Source organism: Pelodiscus sinensis, chromosome 15 (genome assembly GCF_049634645.1).
Source record: "Pelodiscus sinensis isolate JC-2024 chromosome 15, ASM4963464v1, whole genome shotgun sequence".
NCBI classification, from domain to species: Eukaryota; Metazoa; Chordata; order Testudines; family Trionychidae; genus Pelodiscus; species Pelodiscus sinensis.
Window position 1 is genome coordinate 40,945,409 of NC_134725.1, and position 21,504 is coordinate 40,966,912.

The following is a 21,504-nucleotide window of genomic DNA, read 5'->3' on the forward strand; positions in this document are numbered from 1 at the left end:
CCCCGCCCCTTCCTTGAAGCCCCGCCCTCTCTATTCTCCCTCTGTCCATCATTTGCTATCCCCAGCCCTTACTTACACATTCTGATAAACAGTTTATTTTTAAATTATGCGATGTATAAAATTAAAATCACGTGTTTATAGTTATGAAATAAATGGTCTGGTTTTTATTCATGCTATTTAAATCTAAAAGGAAGCATTTATAATTATACATTTTGTGGGGACTGAGTTCTGCGGCTGGGGCCAGGGGAGAGGGAACAGGGTGCTGGGAGGGCAGAGGACAGGGTTCTGCAGCAGGGGACAGGGTGCCAGTGGGGACAGGAATAGGGACAGAGTTCTGTGGCTGGGGACAGGGGAGTGGGGACAGAATTCTGTGGCTGGGGATGGGAGTGGGGACAGCGTTCGGGGAGTGGGGAACAGAATTCTGTGGCTGGGGACAGGGGAGTGGGGACAGTTCTGTAGCTGTGGAGTGAAGGCTGGTGAGTGGGGTGCCAGTGAAGGCAGAGAGTCCCCTGTATCTGCCTCCTCCCAGGATTCCCCCGCCCCCAGAGGGAAACCAGCGCGTGCCTGCCCTGGGGCAGACCCACACGCGGCGCAGGAAAGCGATTTGTCTCGGGCCATCCATCTCCAGCCTCTGACAAACAAAAGCCAGGGACACCATTTCTATTCCCTGGCTAATAGCCTTTTATGGACCTAACCTCCATGAAATGATCTAGCTTCTCTTTAAACTCTGTTATAGTCCTAGCCTTCACAGCCTCCTCTGGCAAGGAGTTCCACAGGCTGACTATGCACTGTGTGAAAAAAGAACTTTCGTTTATTAGTTTTAAACCTGCTACCCATTAATTTCATTTGGTGTCCTCTAGTTCTTCTATTATGGGAACTAATAACTTTTCTTTATTCACCCTCTCCACACCATTCATAATGTAGCATGAACACTCTAAGTGACCATTTTATTCCCTTTTCCCCTTCTTTTTCTTTCTCTCCCCAGCCCATATTTATTTTGGAACTGGATATTTAATAACTCCATTCATCTGAAAAAGTGGGTTGTGCCCATGAAAGCTTTGTTTTGTTAGTCTTTAAGATTCTGCTAGATTATTAGTTGTTTTTTACGTTTTTCTGGTTACAGACTAATTCAGCTACCCCTCTAAAGTTTTTAGCCATTTTAAGAACACTTTCACTGCAGCTTTGACAAAACACAAACAAGATACCAGTGTGAGATTTCTTAAAATAGTTACAGCATTTCACTCAAGGTTTGAAGTGCCATCCAAAAATCTGAGAGGGAAGACATGTGGGGCATCCTTTTAGAAGCCTTAAAAGAGCAACACACTGATGCAGAAACTACAGAATCTGAATCACCAGGGGAAAAAAAGAACTTTCTGCTGGTGACATCTGACTCTGAGATGAAAATGAACATGTTTCAGTCTGCTCTGCTTTGGCTCATGACAGGACAGAACCCATCATCGGCATGGACACGTGCCATGGAATGGTGGTTCAAGCATAAAGGGACATATGTATCTTTAGCACATCTGGCATGTAAATATTTTGCCATGCTGGCTACAACAGTGTCATGCAAATGCCTGTTTTCATTTTCAGGTGACTTTGTGAACAGAAAGTGGGCAGCATTATCTCCTGCAAATGTAAACAAATTCGTGTGAAATGAATAAAAAGAGGACCCACTCCCTAAGCAGTGTTCTTACTCCCAAAAGGGAAAAGTACCAAAGACTCTGGGAATCCTTGAAGGATTCTGCTATTGCTAGTAATGTTATGTGGAAGGCAGTGGGTATGTGAAAGCGTTGCCATGTACACAATTCTCCAATGAGCCTGGGCTGATCAGTTCATGTGTGCGATTACACACAGCCTTCTCTCCCACCAAGGCTACTGCCTATGTTTGGTGACAAAACATGCCTGTGTAGCCAAAGCTCCATTTTTGGTGACAACAACCTTCCACCCCTGCAAGACACTTTTGTTTTTTCATCCTTCTTTTACAAAGGACAACAAAGAACCAGTGTGCACTCTGTTGTTTGTTCTGTCAAGAAAACTGGCTCTGCCAGAATCTGCCCTGATGGCTCTGCTTAGTGTTTTGTGATCTTTGCTGCCTTGCAGACATGTGCCTCTTGCCTTTCAAAGCTCCAGGAAGTATCTGTCAGCTGAGTGAACTGCTCCATTTGGGTAATAAAGAACAAATCATTGGAATGCTTCTGTTCTGCCATGAGCTATAAAGACAGCAGCTGGCAGGCTGCTGCTACAGGGCGAGGCTGCTCTGCTGCTTTGACATTCCTCATCATGAAGAGCTCACAGAGCTAGGAAGGAATCCCAAGATGCATAGCGATCAGCCTTGCCTTCCCATAACATTGCACTGTTGGATGCTTACCCATGTTGACTGCACCTTTGTTGCCAAATCTTCCTAGTGTAGACATAGCCTGGATGTTTTTTCTGACAAAAGTCTCATTGTAGAGTCAATGTTCTCACTGTTTTATCTCCAAAAGGCAGTTTTGGGTGACAAAATGTGCCAGTGTAGACAAGGCCTAAGCATCTCTGCATTGCTGCAGAATCTGAAAATATCCACTTCAGTTTCCCACATAAAAGTTTTCTAAACAGAGACTCCTACTGGGCCATCAAAGATTGTACAAACCTTTTCTCAGCATCCGTGGCCTTTTCCGCTCATACACGCCCAAAGATATTTTAGAAGAGAAGTCTTATGTGCCACCATATAAAGAAATAGCTCAAAACACTGAGAATCTCAAGCTATGCACCCTCTGTGAGTTTTAAGGGGGGTGGTTTTGATAGACTTTTTCTAAAGATATATGGCAACATTTGAAAAACTAATTTCTTTTTTCATTTTATTTCTTGTTGCCTCAGACAATGAAGCTCGCAATTAAGATATAATCTGCTTAATAAACTTTGCAGTCTTCCATTACTTTTCACACTGGTAAGTGGAAACCATTATATACAGCCCCAGGTAACACTTTAAAATAGCTAATTTTGTTAAAAAGATCTATTTTCCAAATTCTTTGTGACAAAAGTAATGGCATTGTCTGTTGTATGTTTGTATAGAATCTGGCCACATAAAATGCGCTGGAGGAAAGTTCTTTTCAAGCAAAATTAGCTCTTGTTAAGACACCCAGCATACACACAATTAGACACTGAAATATTATTTATTTAATTAAAACATGTTGTAGGTACAATAATGACAAATATGAAGACAACTCCCAATCAGCATGTGTGGAATGGGAGGGGAGTATTTAAAACTGCATGTGCAAAGAATATGAGACAGAAAGAACGAAAGATACAAAAAAATGCAAGTGAGCACTGATACTAGTTAGCAGAAGTTTCCATATTATTTTCAGACCTATTTTAATACAATTGCTGGGACTATGGTCTACTTTTTCTGAAGTGCTGAGCACCATTTTATTTCAGCTATAATTGCACTTCTGGGAAGAGGCCTGGTATGTCTTGTAGAAATAATGTCTGAAATGGCAATGCTGAAGTTTCAGTAATACAGTAAAACTCCAATAGTCCAGCATCCAATTGTATGGCACTCCTGATAGTCCGGCATCAAAATGGCAAGAGCCTAGTGAGTGAGCTTTGGCAAAAAAGGAGTCACAATGCAGCAGCTGAACCGAGCAAAAAGGGTAAAAAAGGGTTAACAAAACAAAACCATTGCAGTATACTCTATACAGTATGTACAATAAAAAGGGTTAAAACACTTTATATACCGTATATATTGTATATATGTATAAGCAACATATAGTACCTCCTGATAGTCTGGCATATCCGATAATCTGGCATCACCTAGGTCCCAAAGATTCCAGATAATCAGAAGTCTACTATATATGTACTTGACTTTAAACAGAAAAATGAAATGATAATTGGGAATTGTTTAAGAACATTTTTTTAAATATCCAAAAAGCAGTAATCGAGAAAGAAGACTGCATTGGTTAAAAAAAATAGAATAAAGTGGTATTTTGATCATAAGGAATATAAATCATAAGTGAAGAATTATAAAAAATCAAGAAGGGAAACAAGAGGACATAAGGTGAACACTATGGCTGACAGAGATCAGCAAAATACATTTTTGTAAAAAACGTATACTTGAAACAAAAAGAATCCAATCACCAGTATTGCTAGAGAGAAATGGTAGAATTATCAATAATAATGCAGGAAAAGCAAAAATGTTCACTGCTAGGGATGTGAAGGACTAGTCGACTAGTTGCTTCCCCCCCTTGCTGCCTCTAGCAGAAAAGAGTCAGCAGGGGGAGGGGCGGAAAGAAAGGAGTACTTCAAAGCAGCAGCACCACAGGGAGCCTCGGGCCAGACATGGTGCTGCCACTTTGAAATCTGCATGCAGCCCAGGGCTAGCTATGGTGTCCCCAGGCTGCACACAGAGTTTCAGAGCGGCAACACCACGTGGAGCCTGGGATCAGCTGGGGACTCCTCCACCACTGACCTTGAGCTCCATGCGGCACTGCCACTTTGAAATGCCACGCAGAACCTGCTGCTGGGTTCCCTGCAGCATTTCAAAGCGGCAGTGCTGCATGGAGACTGGGGTCAGCAGCGGCAGAGTACCCAGCTGATCCTGGGCTCCACATGGCACTGCTGCTCTGAAATGCTGCAAGGAGCCTGATGCTGGGCTCCCAACAGCCTTTCAAAGTGGCAGCACTGGATGGAGTCTGGAGTCAGCAGGGGAGTCCCCAGGTAACCCTGGGCTCCATGCAGCGCTTTCACCTTTGAAGTGTCCTACCGTCCTAGGGCTGTTGCTACACTTCAAAGGCAGAGGTGCCCTATCAACTAATCAAATAGTCGATGCAAAAATGCATTGACTATTCCATTAGTTAATTACTCGATATTTAACATCCCTATTCAATACATATTTGTTCTATAGCTTAGAAAAAGGCAGATGCTGTAGTCATATCATAAGATGGTTATAATGATCAAGAATCATTTTGCATTCCAGTAGTGACTCAGGAGGATATTAAACAGCAATTACCAAAGTTAGATATTCTTAAATCAGCAAGTCTTACATCCAAGAGTTTTCAAAGAGCCAGCTGAGGAACTAGATAAACAGTTATAAGATTTTTGATAAATCTTGTAATATAGGGGAAGCTGCAGCATTCTCGAAAAAAGTTAATCTTATGCCAATAGTTAAATAGATTCAGTGAGGCAACACAGATAATTATAGTCTTGTCAATCTAACATTGACTGCCAGCAATATAATAGAATGGCTGATATGATACTAAATTAATTAAAAATTAAAGATGGATACTGTAATAATTGACAACGTGGATGTATGGAAAATAGACAAACTTGGTATCTTTGTTTTTTATAAGATTACATGATTGGTTGATAAAGCTGGTAGTGTCATAGTACTATATTACGTCTTGTATCATGGTTTGGCATTGGTACTTCACAATATTTTGAAAAAGTCAGTATTAATGAGCATACATTAAATGGATTAAAATTGGTTAAATGAGAGGTTTCAAATGTAAATGTAAATGGAGAAATATCCAAGCTGGTTTTCCACGAAGAGCAATTTTTGGCTGTCTGTTATTTGATTTTTTTATTTATGACCTAAAAGAAAAAACAGAATAATCAGTGATCATCTTTGCAGATAATGCAAGGATTGGTGAAGTGGTAAAAAGGAAACAGACTAGAGATGTTAAAATCAGTTAATTGAATAGTCGGTTAACCTCATGAATTTTATCAGTTACTTGCCTATTTTATGGTCCCTGAGGGTGGGGCTGGGAGCCAGTGTGGTTGGACCCCACTCCTGAGGAGCCTCCTGTCACTCTAGTTTAAATACCAGCTCCCCTTGTGGACCAGCTGCCTGTCGCAGCAGCTCCTCTCCAGTGGAGGAGGGGGGGGGTCTAAACTCTTGGACCCGGTGCAAGCTGGAACTGAGCCGGGCTGCCTGCCCTCCTGGCTCCTAATACACTTTAAATGCAGAGCTGCAGCAGGGTAGGCCCTGTACCCTGCACATGCCGGGACTGAGCTGGGCTTCTGGCCAGCCTGATAAAACATTTACTGGAGAAGTGGGAAGTGGTGTAGTGTATAGTATTAACTGATAAGCTTTTGCTTATCGATTAATCGGTTAATAGACGACACAATTACATCCCAAAAATGGACAGATCACTGGTCACTAATACAGACAATCTGGACTGCTTTGTAGACTGGGCACATGCAAACAATATGCATTTTATAATGGCTATCTATAAGTGTATATATCTAGGAACAAAGACTGAAGACCATACTTACAGGATGGGAGATTCTCTTCTGGGCAGCAGTGACTCTGATAAAGCCTTGATATCATCATGGTGGCTAATCAGCTCATGATGAGTGCACAGGATGCGGTGGCTGAAAAGGCCAATGTGATCATTGTTTTTAGAAATGGGAATATAAGATAGGACTAGGGAACTTATATCTGTTCTTGTCACTGGTGTGACTGATGCTGGACGACTGCATCCAGTTCTGGCATCCACTAGTCAAGCACCATGTTAATAAATCGGAGCAGGTTCAGGAAAGAGCCACAAGAATTATTAAAGAATTGAAAACCTGCTTTCTCATGACAGAAACACAGAGCTCAATCTGTTCTTTTTAACAAAGAGGAGGTTGGCAGGTGATATGATAACATTTGGGGAGCAGTAATTTGATAATGTGTGTAGGCACCTGTGACATATAGTCCACAGAGTAGCAATTGAAACTGGACAGTTCAGACTGGAAATGTGGCACATGTTGAACATGGTGAGCCCAGGGGCTGGAGCACATTTTCAAGCTCTGACAATTTTGAAAGGAAGACCGCGGATCAGCTATGCAGCGGGCTGCCCCTTTAAAATGCCGCCTCTGCAAAATTCAAAGGGGCAGCTGTGGAGCCTGGAGTCAGCTGGAGAAATAGCTTTGAAATGCACAAGAGCCGCACCCCCCACCCCCCGCTGGGGACTTTTGTGCATTTCAAAGCAGGCACTCACGTGCAGCCCAGAATCAGAGAGACTTTCCGCTGGCCCTGGGCTGTACACGGAGTTCCACATTCCTCCTTTGAAATGTACAAGAGCTCCAGCAGGAATTTCAAAGGAGTGCGGAAGTGCCTATCCACTAGTCGACTAGTCAATTAACTGCATTTTAACATCCTTACCCTGTAATAACCAGCAGATTCCACTTATTCTCTCTCACTGAAAGCCCAGAGTAAGGTGGGTACATGAGCTGTCCGCATGAAGTATGAACGAAGGCCCTTCTCTAGCTTGTGCCTGCATAAAGACACACAGATTCATCTACCAAGAAGGGTGACTGCTGTCTGCCATGGAAACGTAGTTGTACTTTATAATTTTAAAGCAATGTAAGGAATCAGCAGCAAGTGTGACCAATGCTGCCCCCCGCCCCGATTGGGTGAGAATTCAAGGTTATGCTTGTATCAAATAGGCAAAGGAGGAGCGCGGGGAGAGTTAAAAGATTATTGTTCTCTTTCTCATCTGTTAACGGTGTTATTCGGCTCCCTAAACTGTTAAAGTGTTGTGTGTTAACCCCCTTCCCTTCCCTGAGTGAGTGCAGAAGAATGTCTGAGGTGGACACCAGAGGTGGGAAAACTCTGAGGTAAACAACAGGAGTAAACAACAGTGCACAGGGCCCCAGGAGGGAGTGTACACGCCCCAAAAAGTCCAGGAACCCAGAAGTTGCACGTGATTGATCCTTAAAGGAAAGAGGGACACAGAGGGTACGTCTAAACTACATGGTTCCGTCAACGGAGCCATGTAGATTTGTTTGTTCGGCAAAGGGAAATGAAGCCGCGATTTAAATAATTGCGGCTTCATTTGAATTTAAATGGCTGCCGTGCTGAGCTGACAAACAGCTGATCAGCTGTTTGTTGGCTCAGCGCGCTAGTCTGGATGCTCCCCTGCCGACATGAAAGCCCTTTATCGACCTCCCCAGTAAACCTCATCCTACGAGGCATAACGGGGAGGTCGATAAAGGGCCTTCAGGTCAGTGTGGGAGCGTCCAGACTAGCGTGCTGAGCCGACAAACAGCTGATCAGCTGTTTGATGGCTCAGCGCTGCAGCCATTTAAATTTAAATGATGCCGCGATTATTTAAATCGCAGCTTCATTTCCCTTTGCCGATCAGCCTAATTTACATGGCTCCATCGATGGAGCCATGTAGTTTAGACACACCCAGAAACAGGGGGCTGACCATCAAACAGGGAGTCTCCCACAGAATGCCCTTTGCTCGGATCGCCTGGCCATCAGACCAGCTCAGGAGTCAATGCGGGAAGATCAGATACTATGAACTGCCATCTGCTTGCCTTATCATCCTGCCTAGGACAGCAGTGTGCTTGAGTGAGATCCCTCTCCCTTCCCAGTCTGAACTTAATAAACAAACCTTTTACACTCCTGTGTGGTGATCCCCTCTCCTTAGTGTTCAAAGCCGTTGCAATTCACATCCCCTTGCAACGATATAATACCACTCCACCAAGCAGAACTGAGTAGTTCAACTTATATTCAATCTAGACACCAGGTGCCAAGGCCTGGATCAAAGTGTAGGTGCTACAGGCCTGTCCCTAAGGCTCCTCCTTGCACCATGTGCTTACCTCACACTCTCAGCATTGAAAACCCAGGCTGCGGATACAGTGACATCTTTCCAAGTGTGCAGCCAACCTGAACCAGCAGCATAGAGCTGAGTGACCCAGGGATCTCTCTGACAATATCCACTGTTCTAGGGGTAAGGTGAGTATTGACAGCACCAGCCCAGCACAGCAATTGAAGACTCTGTTTGGCAGAAGATGCTACTGGGAAAAGGGTTCTTCATGCTGCCATACCTGCCATTCTGGAGGGGAGGTGCCCCAATGCTACTCTGAAGGGGCTGCACAGCACCCCTTGCCACATTCCCTTCCTCTCTGGATGGGAGAGAGGGCCTACCTTCAAAAGCAATGCCAAGCAGGGCAGGACCTCAGCAAGGAACCCTGTGCTGTAGCACATGCTATAGACCTCGATAAACTTCTACATAAGAGCAAGGACTGGAAAGCCAAATTATAGTGATTGAGTGTGTAAGGCTTGAGGTTGGTGGCTAGAGAAGTGTGCTGGAGAGAAACCTTGGGGTGAATGAAATTAGGGTTACTCACCTGTTCTATTTGATTTTTCCTTTAAGAGTCATAGAACACTAGAACTGGGAGAGACCTCGAGAAGTTATCAGGACCAGTCCCCTGCACTCACTGCAGGACCAAGCACCAGCTGGATCATCCCTGACAGATGTTTGTCTAACACAGGGGTTTTTGAACTCTGGATTGTGGCTTGTAAGGGCAAGCTGCTAGCTGACCACAGGATGCCTTTGCCTTCACAGCTATAGGTGACTGTGGCTCCTGTTGGCTACAGATTGCTGTTCCCAGCCAATGAGAACTGCGGGAAGTAGTGTCCTGGTACTCTTTCCTAGACAGTCACTTCCCATTCTGTAAGTGTGAAATGGATTGTTCTTTCCTAAGTGGAGCACTTTGCATTTGTCCTTATTAAACTTCATCCTGTTCACCTCAGACCATTTCTCCAATTTGTCCAGATCATTTTGAATTATGACGCTATCCTTCAAAGTACTTGCAAAGTACCTCCAAGTCCGAACTTGGTATCATCCACAACTTTATTAGCATCCTTTTTATGCCATTATCTAAATCATTCATGAAGATATTGAATAGGAATGTGAAGTAGTGGTTAATAAACTAATCAAGCAGGCAATGGAATTTCCACTGACTACTCAATCAGTTGATAAAGCCAGGACAGAGCAGTTGCAGTGTGAGCTGGCTCCAGGACCACTGCAGCTCTGCTTTTAAATGTAGTAAGAGCTCCTTTTTATGCCATCTGGTAATGTAGTAAGGACTGCTCAGTCCTGGCTTGCACTGGGTTCCACCTTGTGCCTCTGCCTCCCGTCCCCCCTGCAGAGATGGTGCTTGGAGGAACTGGCTTTTAACACAGGGCAGCAAGGGCGGGGGGGCAGTAAATAGTTGAGTAGTCTTTTTTATTTTGAGGCAAAAACGAGGTCGGGCGGAGAGGGCTGATCAGCTAACTATTTAAGGGTAATTTAACAACTGCTGCGAAAATCTCTGATCTCCGGTGCTGGAACACACTGAGAGTGGAGCATCCATGGGAACACCACTCAAAGAAGAAATTTTGTCCTGCCTGTTCAACTGCAGAGCACACAGATTTCTGAGTGATAAGCCCCTTACAGATATATACCTTATACAGCAGTGGTGGGGAACCTCAGGCCCAGGGGCCAAATGTGGCCCCTGGCTTGCCTGGCTCTGGCCCCAAGGCTCAGCACCGGGGAGCCTGTGCTGACACTCCAGCCCCCCTGCCACCCACCTTCATGGCTGGAGCACACAGAATTTACTAGCCCGGGCCCCCCAAGGCTCTGGTGTGCGAGGGGAATGTGGAGAGTGTCTTTCTCCTTCTCAGTCAGGGGCTTCTCACTCTGCTTCTCACTTGAATTGGCCCTGACTGATTTTTCGGTGGGTCAGCGGCCCCTGACCCATAAAAGTTTCCCCACCCCATTATACACAATAAAAAGGCAAATCCTATTCATCGCCTTCTGCCCATATCATCATAGCAGCTAAGCAATAACACAACTTACACGTATTGCTGTGGAAGACTAGCTTAAGCCAAACAAGCCTTTTTAGCACTGCCCTCTACCTCAAATGCTGTAGACAAAGAGTCTGGGGGCTGTATCACCCATCCATTTCTCATTGCTGCTAGCAAAAACAAGGAAACTGAGCAAATGTTGACTCTGCCATCCGCTGGGGGTAGATATGATGTTCAAACCGTCACTTTTCTTTGTGACTGGAGCACTTTCTTCTGTCATAGAAAGCAAAGGGCCTGTTAACTCACTAACCCTCACATTGCCACACTAGTAGACAGTTTCTTTTCAACCTGGCCACTGACGTTCTGTAACCATAGCGTGTAAATTACAGCATGACAAATGTTTTATTTGGAGTCTGAGGAGAAAGGTAGGTAGCAGTCATCCATTGCCAGATGTCTGGAGTAGGGAAATCAGTGGACTACACAATGTAATAGAAATGAGATCCTAGGACATGACACGGCAGTACTGAGAGAACTCATGCTTTATTAGACACTGAAATCACAAAGAAAGAAGGCCAAATGCCCTAGCAATTTCAATAAAAATATGAAATTGTTTTTACATGGTAAATTTTGTAATATAAAATGTTTAATGCTGTCTGGAAACAGAGTTTTAATTTACAAAAAAGTCCATATAGGCCAAACATGGCTAATACTGCATACAAGGAGAATGAGTGCTAATGAGCTGCTGCATGGAAGAAGGGTCTTAGTTGACTAATCCTCCAAGAGTTACTATCTTCAAAGTTCTTTTGCAAGATTTCTGCAACATAAGGGCTCACTTCACAATACACATGTACAGCCTTTCTGGACCACACGGCAAAATAGATGCAATACAGTATTCCCATATTTACTGAGACCACTCAAATTCATTGTTACCCTGCCTCAAGTGACCAGTGCTTGAAACGGGCATGCAGATTTTCTGCAGGCTTGGCCCCCTACCCTAAAAACTGAAACAGATGTTCAGTAAAAAAGTGGTACCTGTTGAAGGGAAATGTTGCTGAGAGTAGGAGTCATGTTTGGAATGTCCCCTTGCCTACTTTTACCTCAACAGTTTTTCAAATATGAACTTCTCATTTAAACAAAGGTCTGATAAAAAGGAGAATCAGCACCTGGCTACTTCAGGCCAGTTAATGAAATCAAGACATAAATTGGACTTTTGGCTGTTTCCGTTTAACTAAAGCTAGACAGTCAACAAAATATGCATAATTAGTATTTTACACATACCGGGGAAAACTAAAGGAAAAATATTCTATTGCCTTGGGGATTTTTTTTTTTTTGCATGTGGGAGGTTTATTGTGAAAGTGGATAAAACCTAGTTCTTATTGCTCACTGCATTAAGCAGTGTTATCACTTGTACCATGCACAAATACGACGACAAACGCATGTAACTTCCACAGAAAGGATTCTAATATCAAAAAGAGAACAATAGGTAATTTTCACTTCCTGAATTTTGCCACATAAAGGGCAAATCTAATCATTTCTCATCTATGGGATTGGAGAAGTGAGGTGTGAGGGTTTGTGAGATGTCTCCTGACCAGGAGCAGACAGGTAGGTATGTGATGTTTACAGCTCTCAGTAAAACCCGAAGTGCCATGTGTCCATAGAAATGCAGTTCCAAAATCATCTATATTTATACACAACCAGTTCTCCAAATACTGAACGTCTTTCTTCTCAGCACCCTAATCACTTGCCTCCATTTTACCCATTAATATTTTCTGAAAGTTCCAGTACAAAGCCCCACTGGTGGTATGAAAATGGGCTATACCGAAATGGCAGCTTTTGAACTACAACAGTTCTGTATGATTATAGCTCCAGCTATGGAACATGTGGGGGGAGGGGGAAGATTTCTGAAATGTCATGCAGCACATACATTGTGCTGTTATGTAAATAAAAAACTGTCCCCTCCAACCTTGGTAAAGTTGATTAGAACTGGAGTGGAACCTGCTGGGTAGATCAGTGGCCTGAACAAATCTGGCCAAATTAATATGCATTATTAACATAATTTATCAAATGTCTTAATTCTTGTATTGACATATTTCTGTCCCCTTTCAAATGCATCTTGGCTAATTAAGAAAGGAAAACTCCTTGGGCCAAATTGTCGCAACATAGGAAGAAGGGATGTTAAGGACTAGTAGATTATCCAATAAGCATTTGCTTATCGGATAGTCTTTTGACTAATTGATTTCTATCCCCCCTCCCTGCTGCCTCATGAGATAAATGCAGCAAACGGGGGGGGGGGGGGGGGGGGGGAGAGGTAGGGTGAGGGGAAGGGATACTCCAAAGTGGCAGTGCCATACAGCTGTGTGGCACTGCCTCTTTGAAACCCCAAAGCAGTGTTTTATAAGGGGCAGCCGCTGCAGAGCTGTGTAGATCAGCTGTGCAGCGGCTGCCCCTTTAAAACGCCACTGCCGCGCATTTCAATGGGGCAGCAGTGGAGCCCGGGGTCAGTGGGGGACTCACCAGCTGATCCCAGGCTCTGCATGGCATTTCCCCAGAACCCCGTGTCAGTTGGGGAATCCCCAGCTGACCCCAGCTTCTGGTGTTTCAAAGGGACAGCTACCATGAAGACCGGGGATAGCTGGGGACTCCCCAGCTGATCCTGGGCTCTGTGTGACACTTCCCCAGAGACCAGGGCAGGTTCCGGGGAAGTGCTGTGCAGAGCCCGGGGTCAGCTGGGGCGTCCTCAGCTAGTCCTGGGCTCCTAGCAGCATGCAGTGTAGCATGGAGCCTGGGATCAGCGGGGGACTCTGAGTCTCTCACTGACCCCGGGTGCTATGGCTTTGAAATGCACAAGAGCCCCTGCGAGGGACTCTTGTGCATTTCAAAGCAGGCACCTGCGTGCTGCCCAGAATCAGTGAGACTTCCCGCTGGCCCTGGGCTGTACATGGAGTTTCGCATTCCTCCTTTGAAATGTACATTTCAAAGGAGGAACGTGGAAGTGCTTATGGGCTAGTTGATGGAAATTCTGTCGACTAGTCAATTAACTGCATTTTAACATCCTTAATAGGAAGCTATAGGCAGTGGTGTTGTAGGCATGTCAGTTCCAGGATATTAGTGAACCGAGGTGGGCGAGTTAACATTGTTTAATGGACCAACTTTGTTGATGAGGGACAAGCTTTCAAGCTACAGAGTTCTACAAGTCTGGGAAAGGTACTAAGGCTATGTCTAACTGCACTTCTGTCAGTAAAATTTGGTCACTTGGGGGTGTGAAAATCACCCACCCCCTGACTGACAAAAGTTTTATGGAGAGAAACTGCTGGTGTGAACAGCACGTTGTCAGTGGGAGATGCTATCCTGTTGATGCTGCTGCCTCTCTCATGCCAAAGAGCATCTATACTCAGAGGTGCCATTTCAAATTTTGGTTAAGAGGGGGGCAACTTTAACCATGATTTCAAAGGTTACTTAGGCACTTGAAAGCTCATTTTAGTCAATAATTTAGCAGTTAGATGACAGGAGCCCTGTATCAAATTCCTATATAAAACAACACATAAATATTAGCACCTTTCAGCTCTTGTGGCAAGTGAGTTAGGGTTAGAATTTTAACCCATATTCATACTTTGTAATGAACTCTGTGGAGAGAATGAGACCTCATCAGAACTCCTGGGCTCTATCTCAGTGTAGCATGGGAGGGAAGAGGAGTCTAATAGTTACAGCCGGGGCAGATATATCTGGATTCTATGTAAGAACATCAGAACAGCCAAACAGGGTTTAGCCCAGAATCCTGTGTTCTGACAATAATGAATCCCAGGTGCTTCAGAGGGAATGAACATACAGACAATCATTGAGTTCTTATGTTCTTATGAGCGATTCATCCTGCCACCCATTCCCACCGTCTGGCAAACAGAGGTGAGGGACGTGCAGAACATGGTGTTGGATTCTTGCCCATAATGGCTAATAGCCATTGACGGACCTCTTCTCTATGAACTTATCTAGTTCTTTTTAGAACCCTGTTATAGTGCTGGCCTTCACTGGCAAGGAGTTCTACAGATTGTGAAGAAATTTTTGTTTGTTTGTTTTAAATCTGCTGCCTACTAATTTCACTGACTCTTAAGTCTTGTGTTATTTAAAGGAGTGAATAATATTTCCTTACTGAGTTTTTCAATTATGATTTTATAGACCTTGTTTAGATTTCCCCCTTAATCATCTCTTTGCAAACTGAAAAGTCCCAGTCTTTTTAACCTCTCCTCATATGGAATGTGTTTGGTATTCCTACTAATTTCTGTTGCCATTTTCTGTACCTTTTACAAATCAAATATATCTTTTTGAAATGGGGTGACCAAATTTGCACACAGTCTTCAGTATGTGGGTGTACTATGCATTTATATAGAGGCAATATGATCTTTTCTGCCTTATTAACTGTTCCTTTCCCAAAGAGTTCCAATAGTCTGTTAGTCTTTTTGATACCCAGTAGACATAGAGCAGACATTTTCAGACAACTATCCACAATAAAGATCTCATTATTGATGGGTTCAGCTAATTTAGACCCCATCATTTTATATATATTTTGGAATTATATTTTGCCATGTGCATTGCTTTGCATTTGTCAGCATTGAATTGCATCTGCCCTTGTGTTGCCCAATCATCCAGTTTTGTGAAACCCCTTTGTAACTATGCAATTTGTTTTGGACTCATCTATCTTGAATAAACTTTGTATCATCTGCAAATTTTGCTATCTTGGTTTATCTTTTCCCCCAAGATTATTTATGAATGCGTTGAATAGCACTGGGTCCCAGTACAAACCCTTAGGGGCACCACTATTTACTTCTCTCCATTCTCACCATTTATTCCTGCCCTTCATTTCCTATTTTTGACTGGAATGCTTGAGAAATGCTTTCAGGTTTATCTAATGATCTTTAGTTTATTTTAATGACATATGCCTTTTGTTATCTTAATCATCATGCCTCTGAATATAAACAACCTCTCTGCAGGAAAAGCTGTGCTGCACCCAGCATCAAAATTCATCACACTAGGCTGTACTGCAGTTAAGAGCTTGACCTGGGGTTAAGGTAAATAGATTCATGATTCAGGGAGGGGGCGGGGGAAGCTCCCACACTCCTCCAAATGGCAGCCCCTAGCTACACTGAATGTCTTACAACAGCAAGTCTTGAGCACCACAACTGTGTTGCTGGAAGCTGTGTAGCACAGACACAGTTGATCTTCACACAGAGTTCACAGGAAGATGGAACACAGTCAGCATATATTGCAAGGGACCATTCAAAGTGAAGTGACTTGTTAACATTCCTGTAGTCACAGGACAAATGGGTGGTTAGTGGGGCTTTATCTACACTGCAGCAGTTATAGTGGCGCAGTGGCAGAGATGCAACTATGCTGGTCTAGCACTTCTGGTATAGACACTCTTAATACCAAGAGGAGGGCTGTTCTGCCAGCTTAACTCTTTCCTCCATGAGAGGTGATTGCTATGTCTCTGGGGGAGCTCTCCTGCAGAAACAGGGCTAGCCACACTGGTGCTTAGGTTAATTATTCCAAACTCCAAGCAACGTAAATTACCCCAAAGTAATTCGTAGTGCAGACATAGCCTGGGTCACGGAGATGGCTGTTATCAGCCTCAAATCCAGTGTCTTTATTTAAGGCCAGGATTGTCAGCATCTAGGAAGGTTATGAATTTCAACTCCCTGGCTTGTCTTTTGAATTACCTCACTGAGCATAGTAGCTGCCACTGTAACAGTGGGTGTGGGTGAAACCTGACAATCACTGCACTCCTCAGTGAACTCACCCAGGGAAATGATAAAGGACAAAAACACCCTGTCACCTGTGGCTGAACATTTCTCACAAAAGGCCGGCTCTGTATCTGACCTATCAGCTGTCACCTGCAAAGAAAATTGACACAACACTTTCAACAGAGAATCCTAGGGGCTGAAATTCATAACGTTGCTAGACACTAAAAACCCTGGGCTGAGCAGACACATTGGATTTGTTGCTTATTACAACCATCTGTAACTCACTGACCCCCCCCCCCACTTTTGTTTTAGGACTGCAGGGATGTTAGTGGGCCCCTTCCCCCGGAGCAGTCACTTAAATATGTGCTAATTACTGATGCTAAACTATCTAGTCAGTCTTGCATTTAGCTGTCACTTTAGAGTCTATGCTCTAAAAATGCTCCAACTGTGCTACTGCAGCACTTTCATGAAAATGCTGCTACGCCAAGAGGAGAAGCATGGGTAAGGCGGGAGCTATAATCAGTGGGAGAAGCTCTCCTGCCAACATAGTGCAGTTTACAAGGGTCCATTTGGCATAGCTGTATCTCAAGCGTGTGGATTCCCCCATGTGATGTAGTTATACCAGTATAGGTCTGTAGAGCTGACTTGGCTTTCCTACCTTTCCCAGACTTAAGGAAGAGCTCTGTGTAGCTCAGAAGTTTCTCTCTCTCACCAAGAGAAGCTGAGCCAGTAAAAGATATATTACCTCATCCCCATATGAAGCTGTAATTCAACAGCCAAATGATTTGCATCTAATAAGAAACATAGAAGATTTGGCTTACTGGTCTGACACATTCTCTAATATGTGTAAGTGCAACATTAACCATTCATCCCTCTCTCTATTTACTGTCTCCATGCACTTCCCTGACCTATGGTATCTGTAGTGTGTGCATTTAGTTTCTTACAGTTGTGATAAGGCAAACATACCTTTCTAAACCATCAGGGTTTTAAATACTAATCAAAGCCAGTATTTCATATTACAGCCATGTGACATTAAATTGGGAAAATTTAATGCTTTGTACTGCTTTAGCATCTTTCACCCAGGATTTCAAAGAGCACCTCAAATGTTGAAACCTAGAGCTGCAAAAGGGTCTGGGTGACACAATTTTATGCATCTACAGCTGTGCCCAGCTAGAAGCCTATCTAATTGATTGCACCCACAATACACAGAGGCAGACCTCTCTTACAGAGCACAATACCAGGAACTGAGCTGACATCTAACTAAAAATCAAGGCCTAATTGTGTAAGCCTCACAACACCGCAGTGAGGTAGGTAGGTAGGTGAGTGTTACTACCCCCATTTGACAGATGAGGGCACTCAGGCACAGAGGGGTGAAGTGACTAGTCCAAGGTCTCACAGTCAGAGTCTAGAGCAAAAACCCAGGGCTTTCATTTTGTTCCTTGCTCTAAGAGTCCCACAGCATATGGGGCCTGTGAAGCTTTGCTTTGAACTAGCTGTGCAGTGTAGCTGAGTTAATGTTGATGTGTATGTCCTGATTCAGTGCACATCAATTCTGTCTTTGTTCTTTTAGCTCTGTGGGTTGTATTTAATGGCCTTCCTTAAAAAAAAGTGTCCCCAGCCTGGTTTCCAACTGCCTTAGCTCTGTCACTATGTGGTGGCTGTTGCCCAGCCTTGCCTCCCGTCCAGGCTGCAGGAATGCTCCTGGCTTTCCCACTTGGCCCAGGAAGAAGAGGTTAACAGACCCAGATGCATAGATTTTAATGTACAGTTTGCACTTTCCATCCCAAGTGTGGTCTGTTTGCACAATCACACAGACCTGTTTAATTTGCATATATTGGCCCTGAAAGCAAGATAATGGGCAAAGAGATTGTGGGCTTCTCCCTGGGAGGAGGCTTGGCAAGGTCTAGCAGTAATAGAGGAGAGAGCTCCTTGAACACATCATCACCAGATGACACATCTGTGAAATGTCTGCATGCTGAGAGGCAGCACACTGCAAACCCCTTTCTCATATTCACTGTGTATCCCTCACATTTGCAGAGGTAAACAGAAAAGTTCTGTGCTGACCAGTTACCTGCTGATACAAAAATCTTACCCTAGTAAAATTATGAGCAATGAAGTTATCACTTTATAAAACCAGAACTTGTATGTGTCATTCTCCTGCTACTCAGATAAGGGATTTTCTTCATTATTTATCAAAATGTTCTCTTGGGCTCACACCAATCCATGGAAATTTCAACCTAAAAGGTATTTCTTCAGAAAAAGTGGCTTCTATCTTATCAGCATGTCACCAACACAGCATCAGAAGGATGTGAGGTAATCATCAATACAATATTGCCAAGGAGCTGTCCATTACCAGCATTTTCTCATATATGTCTGTGTTTGGCTAAGAGCAATTGTTCCATTGTTCCTACAGTTCCATTGTTACTACTCCCTGTGTGCAGTCCCAGAAGCTTAAAAGCAATGGCTTGTATTTCTCTGGACAGAACATTATGTGCATTATCCTTGTGGCATAAAATGGAAGCTTTGCCTCGTCTTGCCTCCTTCCCCAGTCCCAGGATATATATAAATTCTGTATAAAAATCCCAACTGTAAACATCCTTTCAGGGTAAGAAATACACGTAAGTGGTTTCAAGGCTGACATTTTGTTATCAAACACGTGGACTAACTGGACTTGCTGCTGCACAGAATTAGGTCTGACCACTGCAGAAAACTGTCATTAGTTGCGTCTGGCCAAAGTACTGACAAGAGGAACTGAAACCTATTTGCATAAGGCCCTTGTCATACACTGTAAAGCACCGTGCCCGGTTATTTGTCTCATGACTGTGCTGCTCATCATGGGTGTGACCATGGCTTCCTGTGGCTTTATATTGATCAAGGCAAGTGGGTAGAAGAAATTACCAAGAATCTTCCTGTGACTGCAAGTTGAATTAGCTTGTATAAAAGACATTTCAACATTTGGAGGAAGGGAAAAATCTCCCTGGTGACAAAAATTTGTAGCCATTTCCAGAGGGCAGCCTCAAGGGGCGTACTGTTCCCGGAGTGCTATTGGAAGATGGAGAATGGGGTGAAGTCACTACGTTGGTAGCTTCAGGGTGCCTGTGTCCATTTGGAGGATTCTTTTGTGGAGAAGCAAGGTGCTGCTGATGAGACAACTCCTTAAGTTCCAACTTGTCTGTATTTTCGTCTTTGCGGTGCCGAGGAGATAAGTTTAGCAAGCTGAGAACATCTCTCTTAGAAGTCATTGTTCCAGGAGCACCTCGGAAAATCTTCATGGGGCCTGTGGAATGTTGGGGAGTGCTCTGCCAAAACATTTTCAGGTTGTGGATGGCCTGCACCTTTTCATCGATGGCAGCCATTTTTAATTTGTCTAGATCTGGGGCATCAGCGGGGCTGGAGCGAGCAGAACCAGCTGAGGAGTAGGAGAGAGCAGGAGAGGGCGTGCTGCCCACGGGAGACTGATGCCCTGAGCATGGGGAGACATTTCTTGGAGATTTAGAAATATGAGAGCTGTACGGAGAGCTAGGGTACTTGAGTTTAAAGTGAGCGTGTTCTGTTAACAAGCCATGAGAGTCAGAACTTGGAGAAGGCTGCCCACTGTGTGGGCTTGTGCCCTCTTTGTTGGAGATCTCTGATATTGTGGGGCTGTTATATCCAGAACTCACCTTCTGAAGGGATGAGCTCCTTGTTGGAGGCTTTGGTTTAGTTGTAACTGGTGAATTATGGCTCCTCTGACTAGAGCTCATTGGCCTACTGAATGCGCTGGTCTCTGAGGATCTGAACACAGATGCACCAGCTGCTGCAGAGTCTCCATCTTCCGAGTTGTTCTTGCTCATCTGACTGCCACTTCTTTGAAGACGTTCAACAGCAATAAGGTGACTTTGAGTCTCCTCCAAAATTTTCTGAGCCAACTCTTGGGGATTGAGCTTTGGATTGTTCTCCTCCTGGGATTTGACAGTGCTGTCGGTTTCAGTGCTAGACTGGTCAGATTCTCCTGTATCAGAACTTGCAAGCTTTCCAACTTTTTGGAAAGGTGAGTTTGGACTGGGAATTAGAGTCATTTTAACAGGGGAGTTTGGGGTACTTATGCTCCCTTTGGAACTGACAGACATTTTGATCCCTCCAGATTGACCAGCTTTGGATTGTTTATGGTCAGGGGAAAATCCTGCTTTTATATTGTCTTGATAGGTTGTCATAGGCTCACTGCTGATTATAGAAAATCCTTCATATTCTTCATTGTCTTTGTTGGCCGCGTCACTTGTCTGTGGAGACAGCTGGCTCCGTGGCAGAGAGGGCCTTTGCAGATAGACATTCTTAGGCCTTTCGTAGTCCTGTCGCACTCTGTGCCCTCCACCTTCTGCTGTGCTCTCCGGCTTGGAAACAAAACTCATGGATGAAGCAATAGAGCTCAGGCTGTACACAGAAATGGCATCCGAGGCAATGCTGTCGGGACAGGTGGGAGAGAAAGGAGGGTTCTGGAAGCTCAGAGGTAGTGGGTTGGAAATGGACTGAGCAGAAGCCAGTGATTCCAGTGACGAGGAACTGTCCAAGCTCAGACGTTTGGGCAGCTCTGTAGAATCTAAATACATAAAAACAACAGCACTTGTTACAATGACAGCAAATGGACTCAATGTCATTATTATATTCTAGTTTAGTTTAGTTAACAAATACAATGTTGCTTCCTCTCTACAGTTGCTAGGTGTGAGAAACACACAGAATGCGCCCCAGGAAAGGGGTGTGCAGAAACTCAAGGAACTTGGGAGAGTTGCTATTTTAGCCCTCCCTTTAGTCTCTTCATATATGACTCCAAGTGCCAGCACACCTGAACTGTACTTCTGACTCCGGCACTGACTTGTTAGGACATTTTGGACCAGACACACCCTCCATGCCTCAATGGCCCTGCCTGTGAATGAGGCTTGTATTTCCCCTTTCTTGCAGAAGTGTGCGGTGAAATCAAATCCATTAACATTTGAAAGGGATTTTGAGATGGTTGGAAGGAAAGTGCTGACTCCAGGCAGGGTTAGAAGAGATTTCCTGCGTTGCGGGGCACTCTGCAGCTGTGGCCGTGGGGCCATTGTTATGGTTTCCTTCGTACTTGGTGCCAATAGGGAGTGAGAAGAAATGTATCTTGCAGCCATCACAGGCACCCAAGACAATAGTGAGAGTGCACCAGGACATGCAGCTCTTCAGATATACCAACCCTTGCACTGCTGGGACACTGGGTCAAAGGCAGTT

At 44.2% G+C, this 21,504-nt stretch overlaps 1 protein-coding gene across 10 annotated transcripts in view; it reads right to left on the minus strand.

Annotated features, from left to right (window-relative positions):
* Positions 1–11,057: 11,057 nt before the first annotated feature.
* TTC28 (tetratricopeptide repeat domain 28) overlaps positions 11,058–21,504 on the minus strand; it is a 590,183-nt gene continuing 579,736 nt past the window's right edge. For all 10 annotated transcript variants that reach the window (XM_075898910.1, XM_075898909.1, XM_075898911.1 and 7 more), the window contains one exon: positions 11,058–20,848. In XM_075898910.1, coding sequence (XP_075755025.1) covers positions 19,221–20,848 — 1,628 coding nt within the window. In that variant the 3' untranslated portion in view covers positions 11,058–19,220. The remainder of the gene's footprint in view (positions 20,849–21,504) is intronic.